Here is a 16747-nt window from a genome sequence, read left to right as displayed (position 1 = left end):
ATAGTGAATTTTCATATGCCTTTAATTACTTATCCTAATTTGGCATCGTTAATTGACAATTGTAAAAAACAGGTGTCCCAACCTCATATAATGTAGTTTTTCGTCTATTCTAATTAACAAAAATATAACATACAATCGGGGTGAATTGGGTAACCCAGTTAACAAAGGGCACTCCTCTGAGTGGTGTGGGAACCAAGGTTCGACTCTCCGCATCCTTGCCCGGTATCGGAGGTGATTGGAAACAATGATGCCATCCAAATGCATCTATTTTTAGTGTCCTGTAACAAAATTTTCTTCTTTTACCAGATTTTTCTTTTGCATTTATAGAATAAGAAACTTCTAATCAGATAGTAACCACCCCTTTCCTTGAACTTGATACAATGGAAACCAAACCACAGCAATTCCAATCAAGATTTTACAAGGCCAAAGACATATGAGCTTCTAGTTTTACTGAATTGCGTGGTGGTTATTACAGGAATACACAGTATATACAAACATATCAATAAGATACAGTAAATAATTACAAGGAGCAGCAATATAAGGAGCAGCAATGAACCAGCTGCTATGAAAATTGTCCGACTTGGAAGATACCTCTTCTGTGCGATAAGCATTAATATACAAATGGAATGATGGTGAGTCGGTTGCTGGGATAGTTGTCAAATTTACGGAGATACCACCTCTGTGTTTCTGCTGCTGCAAGTACAAGATTTGCAACCTGTCGTCCAGTACAAGAAGTTCAGGGTTTGTTGGTCTGAAGCAAGCACAATAAAATGAAGCATCAAATTTTATCAAGTGAAAAGAAAACAGAAAAATACCACAAATCCAAAAAGTAACCAGATTGTGATGTCTGCACCACCACTAGCAACCACAAGACCAGCATATATCACCTACATTTATAGCACAGAAGCTAACCCATCAAAATCGTATTGGAAAAAGCTTCAGTAATTCACAATGACTTGTTTTTGTTTAATTTTCTGACATATAGTCTATACTGTCCAACCGCTATTTTGAGACACTGATATGTTAAGCCACTATTTTGAACCCAAAAAATAAAACAAAAAATTAAATAATAGTAGTCGGAGGGAGCGAATTACAATCTCAGCCAGGTAGTGAGGAGACGAAACATATTCGAACCAGTCACCATGAGGAATTACATAATCATCGACTTGTTCAGTGCTCTCTCGCAATGAGCCCTGAATAAGAGTAGAGTCAATGATGGTACAAAAGAATTGCATAAGAGATCCAAGTGGGGCTCCAAAATCCTACCTGGGGGAATGTAGTTAAACCATAGGACTACACTATATGACATGCAAAGTAAGCTCAATTCATTCCTCCAAAGCAATTCAAATCCATATGTTACCATTGCACAAAAGAGATTTCATGAAATAAAATGCAAGAATGCCCAAATCATTGACAATTCAAATCAACTATCTACATAATGTAACAGAGAGAAATGACAATGAAATTGCCACAAATAAAGTGAATTCACAACAGAAATTACTAAAATAAAGAACTCGGTATAATTACCTTCTTGGAACATATACTTCCAAATATTCCTGTTGTTTGACCATTCCTTCCTTGTACTTAGTGCATTCCCTCAAAGTAGTGTTTCAAAATTGCAACCACCCAGTGCAGCATTTAGAAACAACAGTTTGCATGACACTTGAGATGCCACACTAATTTTTTTAATTTTTAAATTATTTTTTTTATATAAGTTTGAGAGAACTCGGTATAGTTAACTTCTTGGAACATATACTTCCAAATATTCCTGTTTTTTTACCATTCCTTCCTTGTATTTAGTGCATTCCCTCAAAGTATAGTGTTTCAAAATTGCAACCTAGTGCAGCATTTAGAAACAACAGTTCGCACGACACTTAAGATACCACACTGACTTTTGTAAAAAATATTTTTCAATGTGTTAGTTCATTGTTTTGGACCTCTTAATTTTAATTAGAATTATTCCGGTGCGACTTTTGACCAGTGCATGCGTTTGGGGTGATTTTCCAAAAAATCCAGCCAGTTCGCTGCACCGGTGCAAGTTTTCTGCCCCTGTGCAACGGTTTCCCCCTTTTATTTCAGAAAAACTGCAAGTTTTCTGCCCTGGTGCACCGGCGCAAAATTAAAACTTCTTCCTTTCTTTTCTTCTTTCTTTAGGGGTTGTTTGGGAAGTCTTCAAGGGACTAAGGTAGTTATTTACAGCTTGACATGGGTCTAAATGAAGGTTAATTGTTGGTTTCACGAGTGGTGAATTTTACCAATCTTTTATTCAATAACTTTTGTTTGCTTCCGCACTTAGGACTTGTTTTGGAGTCTGGTTTACCATCCTTTTCTCATGAACTGGGTTCTTAGAATTCGGGGAGTGACACCATCACTTATGAAGAACCCCAACTAAACCTTCTTATGGGCACATGAAACTCAAGGAGAAAATCATTGGCACCAGAAAACAGATCCTTGTGGCTCAGTTAGTTTTCATTGGCATTAGTTACTGCATAAAATCTACATGGAGTTTATTATTCTTTTTTAATTGGAATTTTATTAGAAAAGAATCAAGTATTATAGTACATGGAGTTTATTTGTCATAGAAGAAAAACGTCATTAGTGTTGGTTTACCCATGCAGCTAAAATATCTTCTATTCTTCACCAGATCCAAGTATTTATTTTCAGCGTTTGTTACTGACAAAATTGATCAACAACAGAATTGGAAACCTAAGAATTTAACATTTATATCAGGAAAGTGATTATGACAGGATGTGAAGCTTACAAGAATTGCATGGCACTCGCGTTGATGAAACCAACCCCAAGAAAATATAGCCGCACCTATCCACGAGTACCAGCTAAGCTTTAAAAGCAGATTGACAAATTCCCACGAATCAAATTCAGTGACTTGCATCTGATTCTTTCCTTTAACAATATACTCAGCCACCTCATCTGCCACAAATTTAAACCCCTCTGGTGCAAAAGTACAGCAGAGTGACAGCGGAGCTGCTGTATAGAAACTGAACTCCAAAAAAATACCACATATCAGTAAAAAGTCATCCAACACAAACATTTCACAGTATCATCAATGGTAAGAAAATTAGAATGTATAATGTATTTGCCATAACCAAATGTCAAGGTGGTGTTTATCATTACTAAAGACATTTTTAAAACGATTCATAAATAGTTCTATAACAATCATAAACTGTTGAGAAATCATTTTACACAGTACAATAAGATAAATTAGACAATATTTCCCAGCACAAAAACTATTTATTTATTGTTTGTTCACTTTTTCATTCCAACACAAAAAAATGTTAGAAAGCGGGTGCTGTTTGATAAAACTGAAAATCAAGTACTGGAAATTTTAAGAGCTGAATTTTAAGTACTGAAATTTTCAAGTGGTAATTTCAAAATATATATATATTTAAAATCTTTTTGAATTTTCAGCGTCCAGCATTCAGTGACAAGTGATGCCCCTATCACTTAAAATTTTACCCCATTTTAAGTGGCACTTACCATTTTTCAGTAACATTCAAATTACGTTATGAAACACACTTAATTGAATAAGTACTTAATCCGTTCAGAATTAAGCACTGAATTTAGTTTTCAAACAGCACCATCTTGCAAAATGTTTTAAGCAGATCCAAGAGTCTGGCAACAAAACTCATAGTTCAATTCCGATCAACTTTGTAGCATGGGTTCCATCATTGGTCAAAAAAGAACACCAAAAGTCATAAGATTCAGTCTCTAGACACTTTAAAAAAGTGGGGCAAATATAAAATAAAGGAAGTCTTGCTTGCAGCATAACAAACACTTCAGCACTACCAACAGAACATTAGTAGTTTTGATTCATCAACAAGATAATTTATAATTTGTATCTCTTATAGATCAGAGTGTCAACTAGTAACAAACACAATGCAGCCAAAGAAAGAATGAAAAATTGAAACGGAGTGCAGAATCCAGTGGAATAATGAGAAATAGTAATAATTCCCAGGCACAATAACCCAACCTTGCAAAAGCAGCCTAAGCATGAGCCTAACAACATTAATAGCACATAAATCATGTATTGATATATATTTCCAAATTTAAGACCTTAATAACACTCTGTAGATAGACTAGTAGATGTCATGAGCATGAAGTTTCCGTAGAAAACTTCTGAAATAAAAGGTGCTTTAGAACTACTATTTCAAAACGGTAGCAAGATGAAGTTCCAAGAGAAGACCCCTAAGAAACTCCAAAGTTAAGTACTACACAATAAAGGATCCCGAAATAACACATCCATGTAATTCAATTTATGGTCATTTAGAAAAACAACCAACACAAGCAAGGAACAATATAGAAAAATAATATCTAACACTACGCACACAAAAGAAATAACAAATACATCATTATTATATAGCTGATGTCATCAAGTATACATACTGGAAGTCTGGAACAACTAGTTAATCAATATACTACTTATGCATTAATATATGGACAATTTGGCTATTGACTTGCATCTTCATAAAAAGATCATGCTTTGTGGGATCCAGTGACTCGTAACTCAAAACTCAAATATAATAAGGAGAGAAGATTTTACCAAGAAAATTGAACCAAATAAATTAGAGATCATAAAGTCTTCCATGAAACTTACAATAGGCCAGTAAGATAGCCAAAAATGTGCATCCGAGCGGAGGGACTGTACTGAAATACATATATTGACTCATAAAGGCGCCTCAAGACTTGAGCTTCCATCAACAAAAGCAGAAATACAGATTGCCAAACCATGTATCTTTGTCTTACATTTGTGGTGTGAGATCTATGCGAGGAAAAAATATTTGAACCTCCTGTCAAGTGGGTGGTAATTGTAGAATAAAGCAATGGCTCTGAGACCATTGGTGCCATTCTATATGCATAAAACCAAGTTGCAACAAGCAAGAATGTTGTCCATGCCACAGCCACCACATAAAAATGACAGAAAAATCTCTGAGGAACAGTGAATTTCTACAAATGAAAAAGTCACAGGAAACAATGTATTAGAAAATTTGACCAAATGATATTAAAATTGTATCCCCAAGTTGAAAAGAAAACCCAAATTGTAATACTAAAAGAAAGAAAGAAATAGAATCAATTTTATTCAAATTAAAAAAAAACCTTCAAATGAATAATTAAAGGAGAACAATTCTACCCTTTTGGAAACTGTCCAAACCCATTCACATGCTATATAAATTTCGTAATTATATTTAATGAACAATTAAAAAATTCAAATTCTAAGATCAATACTTCAAAAATCCAAAATAATTGAATAAAAAAACTCCATAAAAAAGACTAATAATAAATAAATAAATAATCAAAACAAAAAATTTAACAATGAATGTCACATAAGCACCATGAATCCTTAATGGATTATCCAATTATGACGTTAAGTCGCTACATTGTCATATATTCAACGCCAAATTTAAACACCTTACTTCAAGTTCAGTAGTCAAATGAACTTGAGATTTTGGCGCTATCAAATTCAAATCGAATACAGAGTAAAAGAATACAAAAAGAATGGGATTGGAATTTGGAACCCAAAATCCCAGAGAGAAACAACCTTAATCTCAACCAGAATTTTGAAGCCATCCATAATAAATATAATTCACGCACACACCACACATAGATGTGATCACTTACTTGTGAGGATGATTGATTTATCTTCCCTCTCCTGGCAAACTCTAACAAAAGATTATGAAAGGACCTCAGCCGCGACGAAGGGATTGAAGCGATGAGAATGGGCAAAGTCCCGGCGATCCATGCCGCTCTCAACAACTCAACAAGTCCAACAACCTCCATTATCAGAACAAGTTGTGAGACTCTAATTCTGAAATTCAAGTTCGTCCCCGAATAAACCCTAATCTGGTTCGATTATTGGATAAACACCATGGTTGGTGCGAAGAAGAGCAATTGCTGAAGGAATGGCCCATATAACTGAGACTTTTACTCCAATCACGAGGAAGAGGAGGAGGAGGTGTGCGTGTGAGAGAGTGTGTGAATTTGCGAATTGAATGAGTTGGCAAGTGTAAGAGATGCGAAGCGTGACGCACTGAAATGGAGATTCCCAAAAAGCCGTGTTCCAAAAGTGAGAATGTAATCTTTGCAACTTCCTAAATTTCTTCCGACGTTGAGTTGGCTGTGACATAGGAGAAGGAATTGGGTGCACCCTGCACCAGCTTCATTGAAGTCAAATTATAATTGGGAAAAATCAATCATACTGAGGCGGTGCATCGTGCACTCAGCATACTCAATATCTATCGGTGATATAGAATTCGAGATTCAGTTGGCCATAGTATGATTGATTTTTTCCCAATTATAAGTTAGAGATGCGGGGTTGAAAAAATCGGACACATTATACTGAATTTATGATTGAAGGATGACGTCACTTACATAATTAGTCACTAGCTATAACACCCCCACATTTTTCACGCATAAGTTGATCAGGCTTATACACGAAAAACGAGGGATATCAAAAACAATTGGCAATATACAAGCATGGAATACAAAATGATGAAAATAAAAGAATTTAGACAGGAAACAAACATTAAATAATACAACATCCATCCATCCTTTATTTAATACAGTACTTCATTACAACTTGTAAATCCTACGTCAGGGATATCTAAATATAACCCTGAGAGTTCAACGTCAAAAGTAAATAAAAACTGAAACTGAAGTATTACATAAAACTTCTACCCTGCACTGGATCGTAAGAGTAGATGAGTTCGGATGATGGTCCCACACTGCTAACCTCAGCCTTGAAACGGATACTGACTGTATCCTGAAATAACAACAATGGTGGGTCAACCCCACGAGCAAGTCCTCTCTACTATGACCCAAATCAGAGAATCAAATAAATTAATCATTATGAATCGGTTGAGTATTATATCTGTATACATCCTACGGGAACTATCCGATGTATAACATGACCTCAACCAGAATAGACGGTGATCACTTAGACTCACACTAGGTGGTCAAGTGTCGCCTTTCCCTACCCGGGAAATCAGCTATTATACATGGTGCACGGTACTGACAACACAGACTATAACAAACTACGCAGTGATAACACCTCGCAAAGTACTGATGAATATACTGAGCATATAAATTAGGCAACACATGCCAACAATATTAATAAATATACCGAGAATGTCAATTAGGCAACACATGCCCATAATATTAAACCACATACCCCGACAGCCACACATCTGTCTATCGCAACGAATGCATAAGGTATAAATGAGTCTAAACTTATTAGTCAGCTCACATGGTTCTATATGGCAACACATCCATATAATATAAATGCGACATAATAAACAGTCCATTTATTCCCTGAAATGCACACAGCATAATCATCATGGTTTATATACGATTAACAGTATAAATATTCCATAATATATAATGGGTTATTTATATAAATAAAACCAAGCACTAATTAATTTAACATTAATGGTTATTACAGTTTACTAAAATAATACCATTAATAGTCGTTAAATCAATTACATATGTTTACTAGCGATTCGCACTTTAACTGATACAATTAATATTTAGAAATATTAATCGGACAATTATAATAATTAACGAGAAATAAAATAATAATATAATGTCCCGTTAATTCCAAAAATGCCAACCCGAGGCCCCAAAATGTATAGTGAAGGTCCTGGTAATGACAAAACAGTCCCTAGGGGTATTCTGGACTTTTCCAACAGCCGCAGAGGCCCTTCACGCGCCCCCACGCGCCTCCCAGAGCTCCCCACACGCGCCGCCAAGCTTTCCCACTCTCCCACGCGCCTCCACGCGCGTCTGGCGTCAGCCACGCGCGCTCACGCGCTCCCACGCGCGTCTGGAGCGTTCCACGCGCGCGCACGCGCTCCCACGCGCGCGTTGATGGCTTCCTGCTGACGTGGCGTCCTCCGGTTGGTTGGCTGCATCAACTTCCTACATGCGCGCCACACCGGATCAATCCACCTACATCTCCTCCATCCAACGTTCACGGATCCGGGTGTACCGCGGTAACATGGACCGCGGTGCACCGGATCAATCGCTGCTATTTAATGGTCCAGATGCGCGCGCATACCCTCCTATGGTGCGCCGCATCACACCGGATCACTCCGGTCGTCTCCCCCATTGCCGGCGACCGGAAAACTCGCAGGAAGGTCGCCGGAAATTGCAGAAAATGCCCGGAAAAATCTAGAAAATTCTAGAAAAATCCCTAAAGTCTTATTTAATTATTTTTAGCCATTATTAATTTCATAGGACATTAAATAAATATATACCATCCTATATAATTAAAATTCCATTAATTTAATAAAATAAAATTAATAATTTATTAACCTCCAAACCTTGGCTCTATGCATAAAAATAAGCTAAACAATTAATTTATTAATTCAAAGGGGAAAAGTAGATAATAACTTGCCTTTTTGGATTTAAAATAAATCTGCCGGTTGCGCGTAGTCGGGTAAAATCGCCTACACCTGTCCAAGCTTCTTTCTCTTTCTCTTTTCCTTTCACTCTTATAAAATAGCTCACTAGAATGTTTAAGCTTTCTAACTTAAGTAAGTTGCCTTTAGAGTAAGTTGGCTACTAATATATATATACAAACTTATATAATATATATAATACAAATATCTAATTTATAATAACTTCTCACCCATTTCTCATATTCCTACCTATATGGCTTTAAGACAATGCTATCTTAATCAAGATATTTGATCCACCATTCTACTATAGTAAATGAAATTCTATCCTAGTATTTAATTTTTCATCATTACCTTGATTTAACACTAATATTATTATTACTAATATTATTATTAATAAAACTTTTATAATTATTATTATTTATATTATTATTATTATTATTATTATTATTAAACTAATATAATTATTATTATTACAAAATACTACATTATATCATCATAATACTATATAACACAAATATAATACTTTACTTAACTAATAATGATTAATATAAGCATAACCAACAAATAAAATTATTAATAAGAATACATGCATAATTACATGAACAAATTTACTTATTTTAACATACACAATTAATTTACATGCACAATTAAATGAACTTAATATAATAATGTAGTATGCAGAAATAAATAAAATTAATTAACCTAACACAAAATTAATTTAAATACCTTCTTTAAAAATTACGGGGTATTACATTCTCCCCCCCTAATAAAGGAATTTCGTCCCCGAAATTCACTACATACCTGTCTTAAAAAGTTCTGGATACTTGGCACGGATAATATCTTCCCGTTCCCAAGTAGACTCTGTAGCACTATGATGGCTCCACTGTACACGTACTAATGGAATAGTCTTCGTGCGCAGTATCTGATTCCTACGATCGAGAATACAGTAAGGTTGTTCCAAATAGGTTGCATCGGGTTGCAACTCAATCTCACCCACATCAATGTGTTGGTATCGATCTGCATCCCGTAGAAATTTTCGCAGCATAGATACATGAAAAACATTATGTACCCTATGAAGATTATCTGGTAGAGCCAGACGATAAGCTACTGCCCCAATCCGATCTGTAATCATAAAAGGACCCACAAAACGAGGCGATAACTTACCCTTTGACCCAAACCGCATTACTCCCTTCATAGGAGAAACCTTAAGCAAAACCTGATCACCAACCTTAAACTCCAAAGCACGAGTTCGACGGTCAGCATAACTTTTTTGTCTGCTTTGAGCTGTACGCATCCGATCCCTTATGATAGCGATCTTTTCTGACGTGTCCTTAATAAATTCAGGACCCAAAAAGCTGTTCTCACCAACTCCAAGCCAACAGACAGGAGACCTACACGGTCTACCGTACAAAGCCTCAAATGGTGCCATACCAATAGTTTTCTGATAACTATTGTTATAAGCAAACTCTGAAAGCGGCAAATATTCCTCCCAATTGCCCTTAAAATCAAGAACACATGCCCGCAACATGTCTTCTAAAATCTGATTAACTCGCTCAGTCTGTCCATCTGTTTGAGGATGATAAGCAGTGCTAAGATAAAGTTCTGTACCCAAAGCCTGCTGAAAGCTTCTCCAAAATCCTGAGACAAACTTCGGATCTCTATCTGTTACGATGGACAATGGTACACCATGAAGTTTCACCAATTCTGCAATATACAACTTAGCATACTGTTCTGACGTAAAGTTTGAACGAACAGGAAGAAAATGAGCGGACTTGGTCAATCTATCAACAATGACCCAAATAGAGTTGTGATTATGCTGTGAAGTAGGTAATCCCTCTATAAAGTCCATGGAAATACTTTCCCATTTCCACTCTGGTATGGGAAGTGGCTGTAACGATCCTGGCGGTCTCTGATGATCAATCTTAATCATCTGACAGGTGCTACATTTAGAGACAAAGATAGCTATATCTCTTTTCATGCCGGCCCACCAAAACTGGCGTTTCATGTCCTAATACATCTTGTCTCCCCCTGGATGTACAGAGAACTGAGAAGTGTGTGTCTCTCTCATCACAACATTTCTCAAATTGTCAGCTGAAGGCACAATTAAACGTCCCTTGTACCTCAATCCTCCATCAGTCCCTATAGAATAAAAAGGAACATCTCCGGAGGCTAACTCCGAAACCAAATCAATACACTGTTGATCTGAGAGTTGCGCTTGAATGACCTGATGAATGATAGAAGGAGTTACTACCACACATGCCATAAAAGCGTCTGCTAACTCATCAACAGTCTTCAAAGCATCCCACTCTGTTGCAAACAAAGCTGAAAGGCTGACATAGGGTCGGCGGCTGAGTGCGTCTGCTACAACATTCGCTTTCCCTGGATGATACTGAATAGAGAAATGATAGTCTTTCACGAACTCCAACCATCTGCGCTGTCTCATATTCAGTTCCCTCTGTGTGAACAAATACTGTAGACTCTTATGATCGCTAAACAATCGAAAAGTCTCCCCCAAAAGATAATGCCTCTAAATACGCAAGGCAAAAACTACTGCTGCGAGCTCTAGATCGTGAGTCGGGTAATTAAGCTCATGAGGCTTAAGCTTCCTAGACCCATAAGAAACTGGTCGCTCTTCTTGCATCAACACACAACCCAAACCCTTCAGAGAAGCGTCGGTAAATACTAAATACTCGATTCCACTCTGAGGTGTGGCTAAGATAGGTGCAGAAGTTAACTTGCTCTTCAATTCAGCAAAAGCAGTCTGACAAGAATCATCCCATACAAATGGTACATTCTTCTTAGTCAGATGAGTAAGTGGACCCGCAATTTTGGAAAATCCCTGGATGAACCTGCGATAATACCCCGCCAATCCCAGAAAACTGCGAATCTCTGTCGGTGAGGTAGGCTGTCCCCACTCCATAACGGCCGCTACCTTGGCTGGATCTACTGCTAACCCTTCTTCTGACACTACATGACCTAGAAATTTGACCTCTTTCTGCCAAAATTCACACTTCTCAAACTTCGCAAACAACTGATGTTCTCGAAGTGTCTGCAATACTGTGCGTAAATGTCTGGCATGGTCCTTCTTCGACTTAGAGTAAACCAGAATATCATCAATGAAAACAATGACAAACTGATCTAAGTATTCTCTGAATACTCTATTCATCAAGTCCATAAAGACAGCTGGAGCGTTCGTCAAACCAAAAGGCATAACACGAAACTCATAAGATCCGTACCTTGTGAGGAATGCTGTCTTTGGAACATCTTGTTCTCTGACTCGTAGCTGATGATAACCAGACCTCAAATCGATCTTTGAAAAGAAAGTAGCTCCCTTCAACTGATCAAATAGGTCATCAATTCTGGGCAACGGGTATTTGTTGCGAACAGTGACCTTGTTCAGTTCTCTGTAATCAATACAAAGACGAAGAGATCCATCCTTCTTCTTGACAAACAGTACTGGTGCTCCCCATGGTGAAGTACTCTTGCGAATAAATCCCTGGCTGAGCAACTGTTGAATTTGATCTTTCAACTCTCGCATCTCCACTGGTGCCATTCTGTATGGCGCCTTAGCAATAGGCGTAGTGCCTGGAGCTAAATCAATAACGAAGTCTATCTCTCGACTCGGTGGCAAGCCTGGAATTTCCTGGAATACATCCTGGAATTCCTGTACTACCGGGATGCTGTCAAGAGATACCGCAGTCGCTTCCTGTGAGTCCTCCTCAAGAACGAATAAATAAGTGCTAGGCCCTCTATCAGGTTGTGGTACAACGAGAAGATACATCTCCTGTCCTGGTATAGAAAATACAATAGACTTTTCGTAACAGTTAACCTGAGCATGGTACTGAGATAACCAGTCCATCCCAAGTATAACATCATACGAATGCATATCTAACACTAACAAATTTGCAAGAAATCGAAGCCGGCCCATATCTATAAGGATATCACCGCTATACTCTCGTAAAACTGCGCCAACTCCCAGTGGTGTATAAATATTAAGAGGTTGGTCACATAACTGAGTCGTCATACCAGATAAGATAACAAAAAATCTAGACACAAAAGAATGTGATGCACCAGTGTCAAACAGTATACGAGCAGTTCTACCATGTATAGAAAACATACCCTCAATAGCCTGAGGAGCCTGCGCATTATGTGGCATGAAGTTATAAACTCTGCCATGATGCAATTGCTGTGGAGGTTGCCCCGGAGGAAATGGTGGTGCTGGAAGTGCCGGAACATTTTGAACTTGCCCACGTGGCATCGGTGGGGCCGGTAGAGGAAACGGCTGATTAGGTCTCGGCTGCCCATACTGTCCCTGCTTAGCTTTGGGACACATCTTGGCCGGATGCCCAATCTCTCTACAGTGATAACAACGTCCCATAAAAGGACCTGCCTGCCTCCTCTGTTGACTTCCCGACCACTGTTCCTGTCCGGTCTGAGGTATCCCACCTTGTCTACCCTGATTAGGGACTCCATCCCTCTGCACATCTAGATTTCCTTTGTTTTTCTTCCAAGGTTGATGTCCTTGAAATCTGCCCCGATCATTGGACTTGGCACCACTGTTGCTTCCTTTCTCCACTGTCTGGTAGTCTCGGTTAGTCCGCTTATCTCCCTTGGACTTCCGGTAATCACTCCTCATCTGGCAGTGCTGTAAGGCGGCATTAACCACCTGGATATAAGTAGTATATGCCGGACTACCTAAGATCACCACTTTAATCGGCCATATCAACCCCTTCACAAAGCGGTCTCGCTTCTTTTCTTCCGTATTGACCTCCTCTGGTGCAAATAATGACAAATTAATGAACTTCTGTTCATACTCAGCCACAGTCATATCTTCCTGTTGCAGATCCAGAAATTCAGTCTTCATCGCTGATCTTACTGACATAGGAAAATACTTGTCGTCAAAGCGAGTCTGAAATTCAGCATACGTCAATCTGGTCCTCTCATCGACAGTAGTAATAGACTCCCACCACTGCAATGCATTGCCTATCAGCATAAACGTAGCCAGCATCTGTTTCTGCACTTCGGTACAGATTACCATCCGAAGATGACGCTCGCTCTCCTGTTTCCACTGATATGCTAACAAGACATCTGTGGACCCCGCAAATGTCGGTGAATTTCCCCGGATGAACGAGTGACGAACTTTGTCCCATGACATTGGCTGTGCCACTGGTTCAGGAACAGGTACTATCGGAGGAGGTTGCTGGTTTCGTAGAGCAGATGCTACTCCTGCTGCCACAGCTCGTGTAATGATGTCAGCAACTTGAGGAGAGAATTCCTGATTCTCATTTTGAGTTGGGGAAATACTGCGATGACGGTTCGCATTCCTTGTCCCACGCCGAGACATCCTTCTTTTAAATTCAGAAAAATCTAATGTCAGTACATTATAATGGACCGACTAAAAGAATACAAAGAACCCTAATACTTAGGCTCTAATTATCAGAATACACAACGCGGAAGTATAGTAATCACAGATCCCTAAGACACTCGAACCTGGAATGCTCTGATACCAACTGTAACACCCCCACATTTTCCACGCATAAGTTGATCAGGCTTATACACGAAAAACGAGGGATATCAAAAATAATTGGCAATATACAAGCATGGAATACAAAATGATGGAAATAAAAGAATTTAGACAGGAAACAAACATTAAATAATACAACATCCATCCATCCTTTATTTAATACAGTACTTCATTACAACTTGGAAATCCTACGTCAGGGATCCCTAAATATAACCCTGAGAGTTCAACGTCAAAAGTAAATAAAAACTGAAACTGAAGTATTACATAAAACTTCTACCCTGCACTGGATCGTAAGAGTAGATGAGTTCGGATGATGGTCCCACACTGCTAACCTCAGCCTTGAAACGGATACTGACCGTATCCTGAAATAACAACAATGGTGGGTCAACCCCACGAGCAAGTCCTCTCTACTATGACCCAAATCAGAGAATCAAATAAATTAATCATTATGAATCGGTTGAGTATTATATCTGTATACATCCTACGGGAACTATCCGATGTATAACATGACCTCAACCAGAATAGACGGTGATCACTTAGACTCACACTAGGTGGTCAAGTGTCGCCTTTCCCTACCCGGGAAATCAGCTATTATACATGGTGCACGGTACTGACAACACAGACTATAACAAACTACGCAGTGATAACACCTCGCAAAGTACTGATGAATATACTGAGCATATAAATTAGGCAACACATGCCAACAATATTAATAAATATACCGAGAATGTCAATTAGGCAACACATGCCCATAATATTAAACCACATACCCCGACAGCCACACATCTGTCTATCGCAACGAATGCATAAGGTATAAATGAGTCTAAACTTATTAGTCAGCTCACATGGTTCTATATGGCAACACATTCATATAATATAAATGCGACATAATAAACAGTCCATTTATTCCCTGAAATGCACACAGCATAATCATCATGGTTTATATACGATTAACAGTATAAATATTCCATAATATATAATGGGTTATTTATATGAATAAAACCAAGCACTAATTAATTTAACATTAATGGTTATTACAGTTTACTAAAATAATACCATTAATAGTCGTTAAATCAATTACATATGTTTACTAGCGATTCGCACTTTAACTGATACAATTAATATTTAGAAATATTAATCGGACAATTATAATAATTAACAAGAAATAAAATAATAATATAATGTCCCGTTAATTCCAAAAATGCCAACCCGAGGCCCCAAAATGTATAGTGAAGGTCCTGGTAATGACAAAACAGTCCCTAGGGGTATTCTGGACTTTTCCAGCAGCCGCAGAGGCCCTTCACGCGCCCCCACGCGCCTCCCAGAGCTCCCCACACGCGCCGCCAAGCTTTCCCACTCTCCCACGTGCCTCCACGCGCGTCTGGCGTCAGCCACGCGCGCTCACGCGCTCCCACGCGCGTCTGGAGCGTTCCACGCGCGCGCACGCGCTCCCACGCGCGCGTTGATGGCTTCCTGCTGACGTGGCGTCCTCCGGTTGGTTGGCTGCATCAGCTTCCTACATGCGCGCCACACCGGATCAATCCACCTACATCTCCTCCATCCAACGTTCACGGATCCGGGTGTACCGCGGTAACATGGACCGCGGTGCACCGGATCAATCGCTGCTATTTAATGGTCCAGATGCGCGCGCCAACCCTCCTATGGTGCGCCGCATCACACCGGATCACTCCGGTCGTCTCCCCCATTGCCGGCGACCGGAAAACTCGCCGGAAGGTCGCCGGAAATTGCAGAAAATGCCCGGAAAAATCTAGAAAATTCTAGAAAAATCCCTAAAGTCTTATTTAATTATTTTTAGCCATTATTAATTTCATAGGACATTAAATAAATATATACCATCCTATATAATTAAAATTCCATTAATTTAATAAAATAAAATTAATAATTTATTAACCTCCAAACCTTGGCTCTATGCATAAAAATAAGCTAAACAATTAATTTATTAATTCAAAGGGGAAAAGTAGATAATAACTTGCCTTTTTGGATTTAAAATAAATCCGCCGGTTGCGCGTAGTCGGGTAAAATCGCCTACACCGGTCCAAGCTTCTTTCTCTTTCTCTTTTCCTTTCACTCTTATAAAATAGCTCACTAGAATGTTTAAGCTTTCTAACTTAAGTAAGTTGCCTTTAGAGTAAGTTGGCTACTAATATATATATACAAACTTATATAATATATATAATACAAATATCTAATTTATAATAACTTCTCACCCATTTCTCATATTCCTACCTATATGGCTTTAAGACAATGCTATCTTAATCAAGATATTTGATCCACCATTCTACCATAGTAAATGAAATTCTATCCTAGTATTTAATTTTTCATCATTACCTTGATTTAACACTAATATTATTATTACTAATTTATTATTAATAAAACTTTTATAATTATTATTATTTATATTATTATTATTATTATTATTATTATTAAACTAATATAATTATTATTATTACAAAATACTACATTATATCATCATAATACTATATAACACAAATATAATACTTTACTTAACTAATAATGATTAATATAAGCATAACCAACAAATAAAATTATTAATAAGAATACATGCATAATTACATGAACAAATTTACTTATTTTAACATACACAATTAATTTACATGCACAATTAAATGAACTTAATATAATAATGTAGTATGCACAAATAAATAAAATTAATTAACCTAACACAAAATTAATTTAAATACCTTCTTTAAAAATTACGGGGTATTACACTAGCGGTGGCTCCCGTCAATTCGAGTAACTAGGGACAAATAAGTGAGTGAATTTATTGTAC

At 37.8% G+C, this 16747-nt stretch overlaps 1 protein-coding gene across 1 annotated transcript; it reads right to left on the bottom strand.

Moving 5' to 3' along the window:
* Positions 1-337: 337 nt before the first annotated feature.
* Positions 338-6289, bottom strand: LOC132300823 (polyprenol reductase 2-like). Its single transcript, XM_059798073.1, has 6 exons — positions 5635-6289; positions 4613-4962; positions 2762-2996; positions 1095-1193; positions 816-887; positions 338-715 (listed from the first exon to the last, which is right to left on the bottom strand). Exons 1-6 carry the CDS (start codon positions 5791-5793, stop codon positions 611-613), a joined length of 1020 nt encoding a protein of 339 aa, XP_059654056.1. The 5' UTR covers positions 5794-6289; the 3' UTR covers positions 338-610.
* Between the last annotated feature and the right edge of the window lie 10458 nt (positions 6290-16747).

The sequence above is a fragment of the Cornus florida genome, unplaced genomic scaffold (assembly GCF_030987335.1).
Source record: "Cornus florida cultivar Cherokee Brave unplaced genomic scaffold, ASM3098733v1 CherokeeBrave_3.0.0_Hap2_Chr03, whole genome shotgun sequence".
NCBI classification, from domain to species: Eukaryota; Viridiplantae; Streptophyta; class Magnoliopsida; order Cornales; family Cornaceae; genus Cornus; species Cornus florida.
The sequence above is the reverse complement of the archived record's forward strand: the minus strand, read 5'-3'. Positions and strand labels throughout refer to the sequence as shown.

What these genes read in the sequence shown, in the direction of transcription:
- LOC132300823 (XM_059798073.1), bottom strand. Translation starts at nt 5,793, where the DNA reads ATGGAGGTTGTTGGACTTGTTGAGTTGTTGAGAGCGGCATGGATCGCC. An exon ending in CTCACTACCTGGCTGAGATT is followed by an intron (nt 888 to 1,094) that starts GTAATTCGCTCC and finishes CTATAAATGTAG; the next exon opens with GTGATATATGCTGGTCTTGT. An exon ending in GGTTACTTTTTGGATTTGTG is followed by an intron (nt 716 to 815) that starts GTATTTTTCTGT and finishes ACTGGACGACAG; the next exon opens with GTTGCAAATCTTGTACTTGC.